This window comes from Lepidochelys olivacea, assembly GCF_965140295.1.
Source record: "Lepidochelys olivacea isolate rLepOli2 genome assembly, chromosome: 1".
NCBI lineage: Eukaryota > Metazoa > Chordata > Testudines > Cheloniidae > Lepidochelys > Lepidochelys olivacea.
In genome coordinates, this window is record NC_140411.1 from 212336616 (window position 1) to 212357021 (window position 20406).

The 20406-nt window shown below is 49.8% G+C and overlaps 1 protein-coding gene across 1 annotated transcript; it reads left to right on the top strand.

Annotated features, from left to right (window-relative positions):
- The first annotated feature begins 436 nt into the window (after positions 1-436).
- On the top strand, positions 437-5630 carry GAPDH (glyceraldehyde-3-phosphate dehydrogenase). Its single transcript, XM_084617295.1, has 12 exons — positions 437-560; positions 1349-1392; positions 2176-2275; positions 2632-2738; positions 2830-2920; positions 3136-3251; positions 3413-3494; positions 3795-3946; positions 4101-4179; positions 4509-4592; positions 4829-4926; positions 5315-5630. The coding sequence occupies exons 2-12, from the start codon at positions 1370-1372 to the stop codon at positions 5382-5384; spliced, it is 1002 nt and encodes a 333-aa protein (XP_084473421.1). The 5' UTR covers positions 437-560; positions 1349-1369; the 3' UTR covers positions 5385-5630.
- The last annotated feature ends 14776 nt before the right edge of the window (positions 5631-20406 follow it).

Consider the following 20406-nt stretch of genomic DNA (forward strand, 5'->3'; position numbering starts at 1 on the left):
CATAAGCTTTCATGAGCTACAGCTCACTTCATCGGATGCTCAAATAAATGGGTTAGTCTCTAAGGTGCCACAAGTCCTCCTGTTCTTTTTGCGGATACAGACTAACAGGGCTGCTACTCTGAAACCTCTCAGTGTAGCTGGTGAATCCAACTTCCTGTGTCTCGTCTCACAAACTTGCACGGGATTCATGGGTTGGAGTCCCCCTCTGCCTCCGCCTTGCACAGCAAGTGGGGGACACAGGAAAGATCTGTGAGCGATTGGCTGTCTGGGGCTTGCGAGAGGCGAGAGAGGGGGAGCCCCCACCCCCTGCCTTTCCTTTGTAGGATAGGGAGTGCAAGAGAACAGCCAAAAATGGGTGTGGGAGGAGGGAGGCGCGCAACCCAGCAGCATTAGGGCTGCACGTACACTGCTCTGTGCTGCCCTCCGCCTCTGATTTGATACTTTCTCAAAAGGCTGGGCCCAGCAATTACCATACGGGGATCTATAAAGGCCAGGGCAGCGAGCCTTCCTCCCTTTACCTTCCCCTTACTGCAGGCGTGCAGGTCAGAGGCAGCCCCCAGGTAAGAAAGGGCTCACCACGATGTGGAGCCGGCAACTGGGGAGGCCTCCCGCTGCGCTCCTGGGCAGCAAGGCTGGCCGCTCTGGGGTGGCGGAGTGCGGGTCTCGGGCAGCTGGAGGAATAAAGAACGTGCTGGCCAAGAGCGGGGGCGGCTGGATTCTGGGGACAGGCAGCATCTCGCTGCCCTGCTGGGAAGGGGGCTGGGGCCGGCGTTAGGTCGGAGGGCGCTGAGAAGTTGCAGGGGCAGGTGCACGTGAGGCTCTGGCTGAATCCGGAGTCTCCTTTGTGCTCAGACGGGACAAGCAAAATGGAGGCGCAGCAGGGGCCGGGGGGGGGGAGGGCTCTGTTACCGGTACTTGGTGTCCCAAGGGGGGCTTTGGGAAGGGGGGCGAGGCGACAAAACCCGATGGGGGCGGCGGGGGGGGGGGTAACTGCCCGACGTGCGCTGCAAACGAGCCGGGAGTGGAGCGTGGCGGGAGCTGGTGCTGGCCAAGGCAGGAGGAAGTCGCCCTGTGACCGAGTTGCTCTCTGCGGGAAGTGGGTTTGGAGGCCCCAGCAGGGCGCCTGGGTCCCGCCCCGCACGCACGCGTGGGGCTCCGGTGCTCCGACCCCCACACACCCAGTCCCCGCCTGGAGGGGCTCTCCGGCCCGGCGCCGCGGCTTAAGGGCCAGTTTGCTGGAGACCTCCACCTCCCGGCGGGGGGAGGCGCAGGCTGGGGCCGGGCGCGTGGCTGGGGGGTGCGGGTCCCGCTGTCCTTCGAGGGTGTCTCACCCCCGCCCTCTCCGCAGGAGCATCGCGGCAGAGACACGATGGTGAAGGTCGGAATTAACGGGTGAGTCTCGGCGGGGCTGCCCCTAGGGGCAGTGTAAGGCCCCAGGGTGTGGGCGGGGAGGGGAGGGGAGGGGCACGGGTCTCTTTCTGTGGCAGCGCTGGGGGTCCGTGGGCGGCAGCCGCCGTGGCCACCCCCTGCCCCCTTGCGCCAAGGGCGTGGCAAGGTCACCTGGGCCGCGGCTAGCCTGCCCGGCCCCACCCTGCAGCGGCCTGACCCCCGGGCTGGACAGCGGCTGTGGGCCCTTGGCGGGGCGGTGCTAGCCCGGGTGACTCACGTCTCCCTGCGGCTGCTGGGGGGAGGGGGGCTGTGAGTCACCTCGAGCAGGAAGCGCCGCTGCACGGCGGGCTCCAGTCTCCGCCCGGGAAGGGCGCCAGGGTATCGCGTGTCCCCGCTGGGCCCGGGGAATGTGACCTTTTCCTGCCGCGCCGCGGAGTAACGGGATCCAGGGCCCGGGGTAAATTTAGCGCCCGACCTTTGGGGGCGCGGGCTGGAGCAAGTGGCGGGGGGAGGGGGGCTGCGGTTCTGTGTTAATCTCTGCTCGCCCCTTGCAGGGCTGCAGCGCCTCCTGGGGTGTTAATCTCTGCTCGCCCCTGGGGACCCCTCCTACCTCATGGCCTTTGCGCCTCCGGGCTGGGAAACAGCAGAGCGTCGGGGTCTCCTTTGTAGCCCCGGGTCTGAATCTGGGGCAGCTGCTGGAATGAAGCCAAGTCTGAGCTCCCCATCAGAACAGGGGTTCCCTTCCTGAGCCAGGGTGTGCACCAACCAATTCTGTTCCTCTCCTAGATTTGGCCGTATCGGCCGCCTGGTCACCAGAGCTGCCTTCATCTCTGGCAAAATCCAGATTGTAGCAATCAATGACCCGTTCATTGACCTCAACTACATGGTGAGTGGGACCCTGATCTCTAACTCTGAGCTTGCTGTGCGTGGCCTGTGCTGGTCCTCTACCGCAGTACCCCAAGGGTGGGGAAGGAATGCAATTATCTGACCTATGGATTATATAGTTTCCTGGTGAAACCCAGGGGATGAGAGATCAGATTAATAGGACAGGGAATTCTCAACTGAGCCAAGCTCAGATGAGCAAGGTCACTATAGGTTGCAGCAAACTACAGCCGCCGGGTCCCGTGGCTATAAATCAGGATTGAGGGGCATGAACAGAGCTATGGGTGGGTTTTGAGGATTGAAATAGGGGAGCTTTGAGAATGCAGCCAGCGCTCGACTTCCATCTGTTTTTACTCCTAGGCTTACATGTTCAAATATGACTCCACTCATGGTCGTTTTCATGGCACTGTCAAGGCTGAAAATGGAAAACTTGTGATAAATGGAAACCAAATTACCATTTTCCAGGAGTGAGTATGACTCTTCCTCCCCTTTCCTTTGGAGCTATGGGAGAGGGCATTTGACAACCCTGCAGTTCCTAAACTGTCTGTCTCCTTTTAGGCGTGATCCTGCTAACATCAAGTGGGGAGATGCTGGAGCAGAGTATGTTGTAGAATCCACTGGAGTCTTCACCACCATGGAGAAGGCGGGCGTGAGTGATGGGTCACATCTGGCTTGGGTGTGGGAGGAAAAAGGTGTAGGGATCACTCCCTCCCCTGCAGGTGCAAGTGGGTATGTACAGACTTATCCCTGCCTGAGGATGTATTGCAGTAGGATTTGGGGGGGGCAGGGAGGGCAAGGTGTCCCAAATGTGCTGCTTTACTGGCGCTGTAGAGGACTCTGTTAATGTTGGTCTGTCTCCCTCAGGCTCACCTGAAGGGTGGTGCTAAGCGTGTCGTCATCTCTGCTCCCTCAGCCGATGCACCTATGTTTGTGATGGGTGTCAACCATGAGAAATATGACAAGTCTCTGAAAATTGTCAGGTGAGGATGGGGGGGATTAGGGTTGAACCTGAGGTGCAGAGCTGACTATTACCTTCTCATGTGAGCATGTGTGGGGGAGCTGAGTGATCCTGCAGAGGGACTGCCTTCTGTGGGGTGGGCCCTGACTGCCTCTGGCTGACTGTGCCTCTTATCTCTTCCAGCAATGCTTCCTGCACCACCAACTGCCTGGCTCCTTTGGCCAAGGTCATCAATGACAACTATGGCATAGTGGAAGGTCTCATGGTAGGTGATCTGGAGGCACAGAACCCCTTATTCCTGAAAACCCCCCACACCAGCTCTGTTTGTGGGGCAAACCACAGAGCTCTGAAGGATGCCTATCTCCCAAGACTTTCCCCAGCCCACAGGTTTGGGTGGAGAGGGATGGTGGCTGTGAACCATAGAGCAGGAGAGACAGCTTCCCTATGCTGCCTGGAATAGAGGAAAAGGGAGGGTTGGCGGGAAGAATACTTTAATTTAGTGCGATGAGGCTCTGTGTGGATGTTGATTCTATTCTAACCCCCCACACCCCCTTTTAACTTCCAGACCACTGTCCATGCCATCACAGCCACACAGAAGACTGTGGATGGCCCCTCTGGAAAGCTGTGGCGTGATGGCAGAGGTGCTGCCCAGAACATCATCCCAGCATCTACTGGGGCTGCTAAGGCTGTGGGCAAGGTCATTCCGGAGCTGAATGGGTGAGTGTCAGTTCCGTGCATCCCTTGTTTTGGGGCACAGGGACATCAGAAGGGGCAAGGAACCTGCAGCTGGCCCACTTTGCCCTAGTAGGATATGCGGAAGCCCTGATCGGGGGCAGAAGCCTGTTCTGATCCATTTCTCTCTCTCTCTCAGGAAGCTCACTGGAATGGCTTTCCGTGTTCCAACTCCCAATGTCTCTGTCGTGGACCTTACCTGTCGCCTGGAAAAACCAGTGAGTATTGCAGGAAGGGGACCAGGCAGGCCCTGGAGCAACTTCCCTGTACCCCCAACGCTTCTGTCAGATCCTCAACCTATGGGGAAGGGAGCAGCTGCTTTTCAGTCTCCATCCTATTTGGAACTAGCCCCTTGTTGCTTGCTTGTTGTGGCTCTGAGAGATTATGCAAGGGGCTGCCCCTGTCTGGTGTAGTACCTGGCATAACTAGATCCTAGCTATGCATCTCTGCTGTGCCGTATTAAAACTGTGGCTGCAACCTTCCCTGGGAAGCAGCTACCACTCCATGGGGCCTGGGATGCTCTGACTTCCGTTTGTCACTCTCTCAGGCCAAGTATGATGACATTAAGAAGGTGGTGAAAAGTGCCTCTGAGGGGCCTATGAAGGGCATCCTGGGATACACAGAGGACCAGGTAAACTCTCACCATTGTTTAATCAGATTTGGGGTGGGGGGGGAATGGAGTGAATACCTCCTCACATGATGGGAAAAGGGAAGCAACCTTTTGGGACATCAAATACTCAATAACCTTTCCTCCCCCTGGGAGTGTTCATGGATCAGGGTGTCAATAACATCGTTGTGGGATGCGGGGGATGGAGTTGAGGACAAAAGGGGTGTGTCAGTCTTTCCATCTTCCCTCCCCACTTGTAGGTTGTCTCCTCTGACTTCAACAGCGAGACCCACTCATCCATCTTTGATGCGGCTGCTGGCATCGCTCTCAATGATCACTTTGTCAAACTGGTCTCCTGGTATGGAGAAGAGAGGCTGTGGGGATGCCAGATTTGGAGGGTTGTTTCTCTGGGATAGGTTGGGAATCCAGGGGAGACTTTGGGGGCACTTAAGGGCAAGCTTTGCATTCTATCCCTCTATTGCCTCCAGATGGAATTTTAGGTGGAGAACACTTTGCGGCTGGCAGCAGAATTTGGTTGGCAAAGAGGCAGTATCTGCCTAGGAAGACCTCAGATACTAGGGGGTCAACTTCACTCTGTATGAACAACAGCAGTTTCCAATCTTTCCCAGCTGGGGGAAGGGAGGTTGTTCTGGAACTTGGTGGGGGGGGGGGGGTGGGAACTCCCTGTGGGAATGCATAAGGGGTCTGCCCACCCCTAACTGCTCCTTCTCTGCTTCTGTCACCAGGTACGACAATGAGTTTGGATACAGCAACCGTGTTGTGGACTTGTTAGTTCACATGGCATCTAAGGAGTAAACCAGGTGCATGGATCAGCCTGTGCCTGGGGAATGAGGTGTGGGGGAAAAGGATCACTAGAGGCCCTTGTTCCTCCCACCCTCTCCTCACCACCACTCAGCTCTGCAGCAAGAAGCCAGTTCTGTTCCATCTGTCTTCCCCATTCCTCTACTTTGTCTCTGAAGCTTGGGGGAGGTGGAGAGGCTAACAGAAGCTGACCTGTTTCTATACCACATTTTCTTAAATAAAGTAATAGCTATCCTAAAATATTCCTGTCTGTCTGTCAGGAGAGACCACAAAGGGCTCATAGCATGTGTTGCTGTGGCCACTGATATAGCCTGGGACTTTTCCACCACCCCAAATGGCAGCTACTGGCCAGGAAATACAGCTGTTGTAAACTAAGAATATTTCATACAAGACTAAAATTAAGGTTTAATCCAAGCAGTCAAAACTTGGGAAATGGCAGAAGAAAGGTTGTGCAGAGTGTGGTTAGATTTTTTTTTTTTTTGAGAGGTGGGGTGGTGTCCCCTCTATAGGCTGCCCTAGTCCTGTACACACAGCTGGCATGGTAGACTTCGAGGAAACTGCCCAATGACCACAAGATCTGTTAAGCAATGGAAGCACCCAGCCAGGTTTGTCAATGAAGCATAGTACTAGTGTCCCACAGACTACTAAATGCACGTATGCCTGTAACGTATGCCTGTAACAATGGACCAGCTCAGTGAATGGCGGGACTTTCTGTTCCTCCCTAGGCCAGACAAAGATACTCCCTCTGAGATACATTTTTATATCCAGATGCAAACAAGTTAGTACTCCCCCTCTAATGTAGTTACTGCCCCTAATGTGGCTAGTTATTACCCATTACCTTGAATGTGTTGGTTTAATTAAAACACTTCTATTACATACTATCCGCCTGACCTTATCTTTTAGCAGGGGTCAGTGTGTTCCTGCTATTCTTGAGGAATGTTTCTGTACCATCCTTGATATCAGGATGTGTTTGAGAGTACTTTGTGACTAGCACTTCTTAGGAATGTGTATTTTTGCGATATAAGCCATGTTCTTGCCAGATTCTGTGAGCAGGCCCTGCCTCTTACCAGGCCTCTGATACAAGGGTTTATGTTTCAGGCTTTCTTCCTACTATGCAGGGAACCTTAAATCTGCCTTTTAATGATAGTCAAGCTACATGATCATATATAGTGCCTTTTTTAATCCATAAGCCCTATGCTTCGTTCATTCAGAGCACATGAACAATAGATGAGGTGGGGTTGTATGAATGAAGTTTTACTACAGTTCTTGTGTAATGCTGGGCCTTAACTTTCAGGGGTGGCTGCTAATTGTGTTCTTGTCAGTATCACAATTGACAAGGAAAGCTTGACTTTCAGAAGTATTGATTGAACAACTAACTGAAGTCAGAGTGGCAGGTGCTTAGCAGTTCTGGGAAATATCAGACCCTGGGTCTGCCAAGTTGGGCACTTATACAAATATTTAGCCTTCATCTTTTTTCTCAGTTGCCTTCTAAAATACTTGCCTTAATACTGCTAGAAAGCAGGGAAGTAAATTCATTAATGGGGTGAAGTACTTTGTGTGACAGGTTTGATCACAGAAACCCTCTTGGGGCTGCCAACTGATGTGCCAAGACTACTTCTGCTCCTGCTTTCCCTGCCAGCTTGGGACTCCAGCACCCTGTCTGGTTGAGCCAGGCACCCCAGTCTGCTCCCACACAGATCCAGGGTCTGAACCACGCTGCCCCAAAGCTTCAGACTTAACTGAAAGCAGCTTAAGAAGTGTTCCTGTCTTTAACACTCAGATGCTCAACTCCCAATGGGAGCCAAACCCCAAATCTGTTTTACCCTGTATAAAGCTTATACAGGGTAAACACATAAATTGTTCACTCTCCGAAACACTGATTGAGAGAGATGCACAGCTGTTTGCCCCCCCCCCCCCGGTATTAATACATACTCTGTTAATTAATAAGTAAAAAGTGATTATATTAAAAACAAAGTAGGATTTAAGTGGTTCTAAGTAATAACAAAGTGAATAACCCAGTAAAGCAAAATAAAATAAAACACGCAAGTCTAAGTCTAGTACAGTAATAAAACTGAATACAGATAATATCTCATCCTCAGATGTCTCAACAAGTTTCTTTCACAGACTGGATGCCTACCGAGTTTGGGCACAATCCTTTCCCCTGGTACAGCCCTTGTTCCAGCTCAGGTGGGAGCTAGGGGATTTCTCATGATGGCCGCCCCTTTGTTCTGTTCCAACCACTTATATATCTTTTGCATAAGGCAGGAATCCTTTGTCCCTCTGGTTTCCTACCCCTCCTCAATGGAAAAGCACCAGGTTAAAGATGGATTCCAGTTCAGGTGACATGGTCACATGTCACTGTAAGACTTCATTACCCACTTACCAGACCACAGGTATACAGGAAGATTTACAAGTAAACAGAGCCATCTACAGTCAGTTGTCCTGGTTAATGGAAGCCATTAAGATTCCAAACCAACCATCAATGGCCCACACTTTGCATAACTACAATAGGACCTCAGAGTTATGCTTCATATTTCTAGTTTCAGATACAAGAGTGATACATTTATACAAATAGGATGACCACACTCAGTAGATTATAAGCTTTGTAATGATATTTCAAGAGACTTTTTGCATGAAGCATATTCCAGTTACATTATATTCACACCCATTAGCATATTTTTATAAAATCATATGGAATGCAATGTCACACTTGGCTATTGTGGGTGTCATGAAACTAAAAGATGTTCAGTGTCAGGTTTGGATGGTGTATGATTAAGGATGTGGCACTACCTCTGTAATGGAAACAAGCAGCTATTAAATATTTCATGCTCAGTCCCCGATCACGATCCATCCTGTGTAAGACGTGAGATGGGAGGACAGTACAATATATCATGTAGCTAGGTATTGTCGCTTTATTTGGTTATAACATTCCAAAGTCAATCATCCCAACTAGAAAAAGTTGCCTTTGTAATATTTGGTCCTGTTGTTCATATGTATTAGTGTAGTTTAAATTTGTATGATCACCTAGATATAGAGCTGCTAGATAGTATTTCTCTTATCTTAGTTACACAAGTAGCTCCTGGCCTCATTTACTATCCACCATCCAAACCATGCCCTGAAAACATAACTTATTTTCACAGCTCACATGTGAGCTAAGAGGTATATTACTATGCTCATGTTGCAAAGAAGGGCTAGTGAGGCATAGCTTAAGGCAAAATATATCCACTAATTTTGGGTACCTGATTTCATTCACCTGAGTCTTGAATCTTCAGAGTACTTAACATTATCTTTCACTTTCTATGTGCCCAGCACAGTGCCTATTGACCTCAGAAGTGAGTGCTCAGCACTTCTGCAGATCAGAGCCCAAGATCTCAAATTAAGCGTATGAGGGGAAGAACTGCCTGCCCTGTGAAAGGAAGGCGTTCTACAGCCTAGTCTAATTCATCACACATCCATGACTGTCTGACTGACCGAGGCTGGGGTCCTGTGGAAAAATTAGTATCTAATCATGTAATTAAAGATTTGATGCTGTGGGTGGGGGTGGGGGTCACATGTAACTTCAATTCTGGAATTTCCTACCATCTGAGTGCATAACGATACACGCTCAGCTATACTGAAAAGTGGGGTTGCAATTTTCCTAGGCTTGCGAGAAGGGAAACAAAACTTTCATTGTAATAGCCGTGTTAGTCTGTATTCGCAAAAAGAAAAGGAGTACTTGTGGCACTTTAGAGACTAACCAATTTATTTGAGCATAAGCTTTCGTGAGCTACAGCTCACTTCATCGGATGCATTCAGTGGAAAATACAGTGAGGAGATTTATATACACACAGAACATGAAAAAATGGGTGTTATCATACACACTCTAAGGAGAGTGATCACTTAAGGTGAGCTATTACCAGCAGGAGAGCGGGACGGGAGAAAACTTTTTTGTAGTGATAATCAAGGTGGGCCATTTCCACCAGTTAACAGGAACGTCTGAGGAGCAGTGGGGGGTGGGGGATGGGGGAAATAAACATGGAGAAATAGTTTTACTTTGTGTAATGACACATCCACTCCCAGTCTCTATTCAAGCCTAACTTAATTGTATCCAGTTTGCAAATTAATTCCAATTCAGCAGTCTCTCATCGGAGTCTGTTTTTGAAGTCTTTTTGTTGTAATATTGCAACCTTTAGGTCTGTAATCGAGTGACCAGAGAGATTGAAGTGTTCTCCAACTGGTTTATGAATGTTATAATTCTTGACATCTGATTTGTGTCCATTTATTCTTTTACGTAGAGACTGTCCAGTTTGACCAATGTACATGGCAGAGGGGCATTGCTGGCACATGATAGCATATATCACATTGGAAGATGTACAGGTGAACGAGCCTCTGATAGTGTGGCTGATGTGATTAGGCCCTATGATGGTGTCTCCTGAATAGATATGTGGACACAGTTGGCAACGGGCTTTGTTGCAAGGATAGGTTCCTGGGTTAGTGGTTCTGTTGTGTGGTTGCTGGTGAGTATTTGCTTCAGGTTGGGGGACTGTCTGTAAGCAAGGACTGGCCTGTCTCCCAAGATCTGTGAGAGTGATGGGTCGTCCTTCAGGATAGGTTGTAGATCCTTGATGATGCGTTGCCGAGGTTTTAGTTGGGGGCTGAAGGTGATGGCTAGTGGCATTCTGTTATTTTCTTTGTTGGGCCTGTCCTGTAGTAGGTGACTTCTGGGTACTCTTCTGGCTCTGTCAATCTGTTTCTTCACTTCAGCAGGTGGGTATTGTAGTTGTAAGAATGCTTGATAGAGATCTTGTAGGTGTTTGTCTCTGTCTGAGGGGTTGAAGCAAATGCGGTTGTATCGTAGAGCTTGGCTGTAGACGATGGATCGTGTGGTGTGGTCTGGGTGAAAGCTGGAGGCATGTAGGTAGGAATAGCGGTCAGTAGGTTTCCGGTATAGGGTGGTGTTTATGTGACCATAGCTATTTCCCCCACCCCCCACTGCTCCTCAGACGTTCCTGTTAACTGCTGGAAATGGCCCACCTTCATTATCACTACAAAAGGTTTTCTTCCCGCCAGCCCCCCGCACTCCTGCTGTTAATAGCTCATCTTAAGTGATCACTCTCCTTAGAGTGTGTATAACACCCATTTTTTCATGTTCTGTGTGTATATAAATCTCCTCACTGTATTTTCCACTGAATGCATCCGATGAAGTGAGCTGTAGCTCACAAAACCTTATGCTCAAATAAATTGGTTAGTCTCTAAGCCCTGGTCAACACTAGGAGTTGAGGTCGAATTTAGCAGTGTTAAATCGATTTAACCCTGCACCCATCCACATGACGAAGCCCTTTATTTCGACTTAAAGGGCTCTTAAAATCGATTTCCTTACTCCACCCCTGACAAGGGGATTAGCACTGAAATTGGCCTTGCTGGGTCAAATTTGGGGTACTGTGGACGCAATTAGACAGTATTGGCCTCCGGGAGCTATCCCACAGTGTTCCATTGTGACTGCTCTGGACAGGACTCTCAACTCAGATGCACTGGCCAGGTAGACAGAAAAAGGCCCGCGAACTTTTGAATTTCAGTATTCTGTTTGGCCAGCGTGGCAAGCTGCGGGTGACCATGCAGAGCTCATCAGCAGAGGTGACCATGATGGAGTCCCAGAATCGCAAAAGAGCTCCAGCATGGACCGAACGGGAGGTACGGGATCTGATCGCTGTATGGGGAGAGGAATCTGTGCTATCAGAACTCCGTTCCAGTTTTCGAAATGCCAAAACATTTGTCAAAATCTCCCAAGGCATGAAGGACAGAGGCCATAACAGGGACCCGAAGCAGTGCCGTGTGAAACTTAAGAAGCTGAGGCAAGCCTACCAGAAAACCAGAGAGGCAAACGGCTGCTCCGGGTCCGAGCCCCAAACATGCCGCTTCTATGATGAGCTGCATGCCATTTTAGGGGGTTCAGCCACCACTACCCCAGCCGTGTTGTTTGACTCCTTCAATGGAGATGGAGGCAATATGGAAGCAGGTTTTGGGGACGAAGGAGTCAAACAACACGGCTGGGGTAGTGGTGGCTGAACCCCCTAAAATGGCATGCAGCTCATCATAGAAGCGGCATGTTTGGGGCTCAGACCCGGAAGTTCACCCCAATAAACATCGAATTGTTTGCACCTTTGGACTTCGGGTATTGTTGCTCTCTGTTCATGCGAGAAGGACCAGGGAAGTAAGTGGGTGAAGGAATAAGCCCCCTAACAGGAGGCAACATGGAAGCAGGTTTTGGGGACGAGGAAGATGATGATGATGAGGTTGTAGATAGCTCACAGCAAGCAAGCGGAGAAACCATTTTCCCCAACAGCCAGGAACTGTTTCTCACCCTGGACCTGGAGCCAGTACCCCACAAACCCACCCAAGGCTGCCTCCTGGACCCGCCAGGTGGAGAAGGGACCTCTGGTGAGTATACCTTTTAAAATCTTATACATGGTTTAAAAGCAAACATGTTTAATGATTAATTTGCCCTGGCATTAGTGGCTCTCCTGGATATACTCCCAAAGCCTTTGCAAAAGGTTTCTGGGGAGGGCAGCCTTATTCCATCCACCATGGTAGAACACTTTACCAGTCCAGGCCAGTAGCGCGTACTCAGGAATCATTGTAGAACAAAGCATTGCAGTGTATGTTTGCTGGCATTCAAACAACATCCGTTCTTTATCTCTCTGTGTTATCCTCAGGAGAGTGATATCATTCATGGTCACCTGGTTGAAATAGGGTGCTTTTCTTAAGGGGACACTCAGAGGTGCCCGTTCCTGCTGGGCTGCTTGCCTGTGGCTGAACAGAAATGTTCCCCACTGTTAGCCACGGGGAGGGGGGACGGGCTAGCCACATGCTGGGGGGAGACAAAATGCGACCTTGTAACGAAAGCACATGTGCTATGTATGTAATGTTAACAGCAAGGTTTACCGTGAAAGAGTGTACACATTGTTCTAGAAAATGTGTCTTTTTAAATACCACTGTCCCTTTTTTTCTCTCCACCAGCTGCATGTGTTTCAAGGATCACAGGATCTTCTCCTTCCCAGAGGTTAGCGAAGATTAGAAGGCGGAAAAAAAAACAGTCGTAATGAAATGTTCTCTGCGCTCATGCTGTCCTCCCACACTGACAGAGCACAGACGAATGCATGGAGGCAGACAATGTCAGAGTGCAGGAAAGCACAAAATGACCGGGAGGAGAGTTGGTGGGCTGAAGAGAGTAAGTGATGGGCTGAAGAGAGGGCTGAAGCTGAAAGGTGGCGGCAGCGTGGTGAGAGGAGGCAGGATTCAATGCTGAGGCTGCTGGCGGACCAAACCAGTATGCTCCAGTGTATGGCTGAGCTGCAGCAAAGGCAGCTGGAGCACAGACTGCCACTGCAGCCCCTGAGTAACCAACTACCCTCCTCCCCAAGTTCCATAGCCTCCACACCCAGACGCCCAAGAACGCGGTGGGGGGGCTTCCGGCCAACCAGCCACCCCACCACAGAGGATTGCCCAAAAAAAAGAAGGCTGTCATTCAATAAATTTTAAAGTTGTAAACTTTTAAAGTGCTGTGCTTAAAGAGCTGTGTGGCATTTTCCTTCCCTCCTCCACCACCCCTCCTGGGCTACCTTGGTAGTCATCCCTCTATTTGTGTGATGAATGAATAAAGAATGCATGAATGTGAAGCAACAATGACTTTATTGCCTCTGCAAGCGGTGATTGATGGGAGGAGGGGCGGGTGGTTAGCTTACAGGGAAGTAGAGTGAACCAAGGGGCGGGGGGTTTCATCAAGGAGAAACAAACAGAACTTTCACACCGTAGCCTGGCCAGTCATGAAACTGGTTTTCAAAGCTTCTCTGATGCGTACCGCGCCCTCCTGTGCTCTTCTAACCTCCCTGGTGTCTGGCTGCGCGTAACCAGCAGCCAGGCGATTTGCCTCAACCTCCCACCCCGCCATAAACGTCTCCCCCTTACTCTCACAGATATTGTGGAGCACACAGCAAGCAGTAATAACAGTGGGAATATTGGTTTTGCTGAGGTCTAAGCGAGTCAGTAAACTGCGCCAGCGTGCCTTTAAACGTCCAAATGCACATTCTACCACCATTCTGCACTTGCTCAGCCTGTAGTTGAACAGCTCCTGACTACTGTCCAGGCTGCCTGTGTACGGCTTCATGAGCCATGGCATTAAGGGGTAAGCTGGGTCCCCAAGGATACATATAGGCATTTCAACATCCCCAAAGGTTATTTTCTGGTCTGGGAATAAAGTCCCTTCCTGCAGGTGTTCAAACAGACCAGAGTTCCTGAAGATGCGAGCGTCATGTACCTTTCCCAGCCATCCCACGTTGATGTTGGTGAAACTTCCCTTGTGATCCACCACTGCTTGCAGCACTATTGAAAAGTACCCCTTGCGGTTTATGTACTTGCCAACTTGGTGCTCTGGTGCGAAGATAGGGATATGGGTTCCGTCTATGGCCCCACCACAGCTAGGGAATCCCATTGCAGCAAAGCCATCCACTATGACCTGCACATTTCCCAGGGTCACTACCCTTGATATCAGCAGATCTTTGATTGTGTTGGCTACTTGCATCACAGCAGCCCCCACAGTAGATTTACCCACTCCATATTGATTCCCGACTGACTGGTAGCTGTCTGGCATTGCAAGCTTCCACAGGGCTATTGCCACTCGCTTCTCAACTATGAGGGCTGCTCTCATCTTGGTATTCTTGCACCTCAGGGCAGGGGAAAGCAAGTCACAAAGTTCCATGAAAGTGCCCTTACGCATGCGAAAGTTTTGCAACCACTGGGAATCGTCCCAGACCTGCAACACTATGAGGTCCTACCAGTCTGTGCTTGTTTCCCGAGCCCAGAATCGGCTTTCTACTGCATGAACCTGCCCCATTAGCACCATGATGCCCACATTGCCAGGGCCCGTACTTTGAGAGAAGTCTGTGTCCATGTCCTCATCACTCACATCACCGCGCTGACGTCGCCTACTCGCCCGGTATCGCTTTGCCAGGTTCTGGTGCTGCATATACCGCTGGATAATGCGTGTGGCATTTAATGTGCTCCTAATTGCCAAAGTGATCTGAGTGGGCTCCATGCTTGCTGTGGTACGGCGTCTGCACAGAAAAAAGGCACGGAACGATTGTCTGCCTTTGCCCTGATGGAGGAAGGGGAGACTGACGACATGGCTTACAGGGAATCAACAAAGGGGGTGGTTTTGCGAGAAACTGAGTGGCCCCCTCAAGGATAGAACTCAAAACCTCAAGGATAGAACTCAAAACTGGGTTTAGCAGACCGTTAATTTCACAGAGGGAGGGAGGGAGGAGAAAATGAATACAAAACAAATCTGGTCTATTTCTTGTTTTGAGCCACTTCATCTATCTTTATACATTTTGCTGGCAGCAGACTGTGCAGTACGACCGCTAGCCATCGTCAACACCTGGGTGCTCTGCAGAAGACGGTGCAGTATGACGACTAGCCATCATCTTCTGCTAGCTGCAGATTAAAAGACAGTGCGGGACTGAATCACCACGAGATGAAACAAGGGAAATGACCTGGCTGAGTCACTCCCATGTTTGCCCAGGCACCCCTGACCTCATTGAGGTCAGTTAAAAGAGCACCCAGGACTACGTCGATGATGGCTACCAGTCATACTGCACTGTCTGCTGCCAAAAGGCAATAAACTGCTGCCGTATAGCAATGCAGTACCACGTCTGCCAGCACCCAGGAGACAAACGGTGATGGTGAGGTGAGTGGGCTCTATGCTTGCTGTGGTATGGCATCTGCACAGGTAACTCAAGAAAAAAGACGCAAAACAATTGTCTGCCCTTGCTTTCACGGAGGGAGGGAGGGAACGGGGCCTGACGATATGTACCCAGAACCACCCGTGACAATGTTTTAGCCCCATCAGGCACTGGGATTTCTACCCAGAATTCAAATGGGCAGCGGAGGCTGCGGGAACTGTGGGATAGCCAACGCTCCGGAAGTCGACAGTTGCCTCGGTACTGTGGACACACTCTGCGACTACATGCACTTAGAGCATTTGTGTGGGGACACACATAATCAACTGTATAAAAACGCTTTCTACAAAACCGACATCTATAAATTCGACCTAATTTCATAGTGTAGACATACCCTAAGGTGCCACTAGTACTCCTTTTCTTATTACTATCCATGTGGTTCATTAACAGGATAGGGTCAGTGGAGTGGTTTGAAAAATTATTTCACTTGAGGTAGTGAGGTAAGTGATACCAGTAACAAGCCGTTATCTGGCAGTGGAGGTGGATAAAACAGTTTGCCAGTAAGTTTCACAGCTTCTTTGTGGCAGTGGAGGAATAAAGAGACTCTGGAATATTAGATTCCCCTCTAGATGTTTGGAAGAGAGAATGCTCTAACAGTCATTGTCCCTTTTGCTCATTTCTTCTAGCTTGTCCTACTCCTTCCCTACAACTGTCTTTTAAAGAAGCCTTATTGAGGGCACAGGAACAAACCAGGCTGAAGTGCAGAAAGAATAGCAAATATGGCAGGCGACCAACTTGGCTTAACAGTGAAATCTTCGGTGAGCTTAAACTCAAAAAGGAAGCTTACAAGAAGTGGAAATTTGGACAGATGACTAGAGAAGAGTATAACAATATTGCTAGAGCATGCAGGGGTGTAATCAGGAAGGCCTAGGCACAATCAGAGTTGCAGCTAGCAAGGGATGTGAAGGGTAACAAGAAGGGTTTCTACAGGTAGTTTAGCAACAAGAAGGTGGTCAGGGAAAGTGTGGGCCCCTTACTGAATGGGGGAGGCAACATAGTGACAGATGATGTGGAAAAAGCTGAAGTACTCAATGCTTTTTTTGCCTTGGACTTCACAGACAAGGTCAGCTCCCAGACTGCTGTGCTGGGCAACACAGCATGGGGAGGAGGTGAGCAGCCCTCAGTGGTGAAAGAACAAGTTAAGGACTATTTAGAAAAGCTGGACATGCACAAGTCCATGGGTCCAGATCTAATGCATCCAAGGGTGCTGAGGGAGTTGGCTGATGTGATTGCAGAGCCACTGAAAATCCGTGGCTATTGGGGAAGGTCCTGGATGATTGGAAAAAGGCAAATATAGTGCCCATGTTTATAAAAAAGAAGAAAGAGAACCCGAGGACCTACAGACCGATCAGCCTCTCTTCAGTCCCTGGCACAATCATGGAGTAGGTCCTCAAGGAATCCATTTTGAAGATCGAGGGAAGTGATTATTCCCCTCTATTCAGCATCTGGAGTATTGTGTCCAGTTTTGGTCCCCCCCACTACAGAAGGGATGTGGCCAAATTGGAGAGAGTCCAGCAGAGGGTAACAAAAATGATTAGGGGGCTGGGGCACATGGCTTACGAGGAGAGGCTGAGGGAACTGGGCTTATTTCATCTGCAGAAGAGAAGAGTGAAGGGGGATTTGACAGAACAAGAAGCAATGGTCTCAAGTTGCAGTGGGGGAGGTCTAGGTTGGATATTAGGAAAAACTACTTCACAAAGAGGGTGGTGAAGCACTGGAATGGGTTACCTAGGGAGGAGGTAGAATCTCCATCCTTAGAGGTTTTTAAGGCCCAGCTTGACAAAGCCCGGGCTGGGATGATTTAGTGGGTGTTGGTCCTGCTTTGAGCAGGGGATTGGACTAGATGACCTCCTGAGGTCTCTTCCAACCCTAATCTTCTATGATTGTAACCCCCAGCTCCTTAGCCCTGCCCCATTTTCCTTGGCTAGTTAGTCTCTGCTTCCTGCCTGAGCCTTGGTCTTCCTCCCAATCTTTATCCCGAACCCCTCTGGCTTCTTATCCCACCTTACTCTCTACCCCTGCTCTTTACGCAGCTAGTTTCCCTATTCTCTCTACCCCAACCTTCTGGGTGCCTTGTCCCAAGGCTTACCTTTGTTCTCCAGGATGTCTGGGTGCCAGTGTAGGAGGAGCAGTGTAGGCTCAGAAAACTGCCTGCCCTGGGGACTGGGTGAGCAATTGCAGGGAAAGTCCTGCTTGTCCCCTGGGATGGAGCATGCCCAAAGCAGAGAGCATCTTTGGTTAAATTTAGCTGCCAAATAAGTCTCTTCTGAGCATGTGCAAACAGATTCTTCAGCAACTTAGAACTTGGTCAAACACAAGTGATTTTTCATCGGAAAAACAAAACCCTGAACCTTAAAGACCCCGCTGCTTCCAACTCCAGTTTCACACCATTACTCTAAAGTACAGAGGCTTTAACGAAGAAATGATTTTAATGTGGGCAAAAACATGTTTTCCCTAATTTTGTTCTTGGAAATGACTGAATCATTTTTCTTCAAACTTTCCAGAAAAAATTCAGCTGGTGCCTGATTGCTGGCATAGGAAGTTTCAGTCTGAATGGTTAATGAACAACTGAAAACAGATTATTATAATGGGAAGTGTCAGTCAAGTATAGCCAGCACTATATGCTATACACAGCACAGACCTCTATCCCTTAAACTAAAGGAACAAGTGGAACATACTGAAAAGAGAAGACACTACCCTGGGAAGCAGTGACTCTGAAAGAGTTGTGAGTGAGAGGATAATCAGCTGAGCGTGAAGTCCCCGTACAACATTGTAGCCAAAAGGCCTAATGCATGAACAAGGGAATCGCAGGTAGGAGGAGAGAGGTTATTTTACTTCTAAATTTGGCACTGGTGCAATTGCTGCTGGAATATTGTATCCAGCTCTGGTGCCCACAATTCAAGAAGGATGTTGATAAATTGGAGAGAATGATTAATGGGTTAGAAAACATGCCTTGTAGTGATAGACTGAAGGAGCTCAATCTATTTAGCTTAACAAAGGGTATGTCTACACTACGGAATAAGGTCGAATTTATAAAAGTCGGTTTTTTAGAAATCGGTTTTATATATTCGAGTGTGTGTGTCCCCACAGAAAATGCTCTAAGTGCATTAAGTGCATTAACTCGGTGGAGTGCTTCCACAGTACCGAGGCTAGAGTCGACTTCCGGAGCGTTGCACTGTGGATAGCTATCCCACAGTTCCCACAGTCTCCGCTGCCCATTGGAATTCTGGGTTGAGATCCCAATGCCTGATGGGGCTAAAACATTGTCGCGGGTGGTTCTGGGTACATATCGTCAGGCCCCCGTTCCCTCCCTCCCTCCGTGAAAGCAAGGGCAGACAATCGTTTCGCGCCTTTTTTCCTGAGTTACCTGTGCAGACGCCATACCACGGCAAGCATGGAGCCTGCTCAGGTAACCGTCACCCTATGACTCCTGGGTGCTGGCAGACGTGGTACGGCTTTGCTACACAGTAGCAGCAACCCATTGCCTTGTGGCAGCAGACGGTACAGTACGACTGGTAGCCGTCATCGTCATGTCCGAGGTGCTCCTGGCCACGTCGGCTGGGAGCGCCTGGACAGACATGGGCGCAGGGACTAAATTTGGAGTGACTTGACCAGGTCATTCTCTTTAGTCCTGCAGTCAGTCCTATTGAACCGTCTTATGGTAGGCAGGCAGGCGATACGGATTTCTAGCAGTCGTACTGTACCATCTTCTGCCAGGCAGGCAAGAGATGAGGATTGCTAGCAGTCGTATTGTACCATCTTCTGCCAGGCAGGCAAGAGATGAGGATGGCTCGCAGTCGTACTGTACCATCTTCTGCCGAGCAGCCATGAGATGTGGATGGCATGCAGTCCTTCTGCACCGTCTGCTGCCAGGCAAAGATGTAAAAGATAGATGGAGTGGATCAAAACAAGAAATAGACCAGATTTGTTTTGTACTCATTTGCTTCCCCCCCTCCCCTGTCTAGGGGACTCATTCCTCTAGGTCACACTGCAATCACTCACAGAGAAGGTGCAGCGAGGTGAATCTAGCCATGTATCAATCAGAGGCCAGGCTAACCTCCTTGTTCCAATAAGAACAATAACTTAGGTGCACCATTTCTTATTGGAACCCTCCGTGAAGTCCTGCCTGAAATACTCCTTGATGTAAAGACACCCCCTTTGTTGATTTTAGCTCCCTGAAGCCAACCCTGTAAGCCGTGTTGTCAGTCGCCCCTCCCTCCGTCAGAGCAACAGCAGACAATCGTTCCGCGCCTTTTTTCTGTGCGGACGCCATACCAAGGCAAGCATGGAGGCCGCTCAGCTCACTTTGGCAATTAGGAGCACATTAAACACCACACGCATTATCCAGCATTATATGCAGCACCAGAACCTGGCAGAGCGATACCGGGCGAGGAGGCAACGTCAGCGCGGTCACGTGAGTGATCAGGACATGGACACAGATTTCTCTGAAAGCATGGGCCCTGCCAATGCATGCATCATGGTGCTAATGGGGCAGGTTCATGCCGTGGAACACCGATTCTGGGCTCGGGAAACAAGCACAGACTGGTGGGACCTCATAGTGTTGCAGGTCTGGGACGATTCCCAGTGGCTGTGAAACTTTCGCATGCGTAAGGGCACTTTCATGGAACTTTGTGACTTGCTTTCCCCTGCCCTGAAGCGCATGAAAACCAAGATGAGAGCAACCCTCACAGTTGAGAAGCGAGTGGTGATAGCCCTGTGGAAGCTTGCAACACCAGACAGCTACCGGTCAGTTGGGAATCAATTTGGAGTGGGCAAATCTACTGTGGGGGCAGCTGTGATGCAAGTAGCATCATTTGGGGGGGAGGGATAGCTCAGTGGTTTGAGCATTGGCCTGTTAAACCCAGGGCTGTGAGTTCAACCCTTGAGGGGGCCATTTAGGGATCTGGGGCAAAAATTGGGGATTGGTCCTGCTTTGAGCAGGGGGTTGGACTAGATGACCTCCTGAGGTCCCTTCCAACCCTGATATTCTATGATTCTATGATTCTAAGTAGCCCACGCAATCAAAGATCTGCTGATATCAAGGGTAGTGACCCTGGGAAATGTGCAGGTCATAGTGGATGGCTTTGCTGCAATGGGATTCCCTAACTGTGGTGGGGCCATAGACAGAATCCATATCCCTATCTTGGCACCAGAGCACCAAGCCGCTGAGTACATAAACCGCAAGGGGTACTTTTTGATAGTGCTGCAAGCTCTGGTGGATCACAAGGGACATTTCACCAACA

Coding starts and splice junctions, on each gene's coding strand:
- GAPDH (XM_084617295.1), top strand. CDS start 1,370: ATGGTGAAGGTCGGAATTAACGG. Junction 3,252..3,412: donor AAGTCTCTGAAAATTGTCAG/GTGAGGATGGGG, acceptor TATCTCTTCCAG/CAATGCTTCCTGCACCACCA. Junction 4,180..4,508: donor CCTGTCGCCTGGAAAAACCA/GTGAGTATTGCA, acceptor TCACTCTCTCAG/GCCAAGTATGATGACATTAA.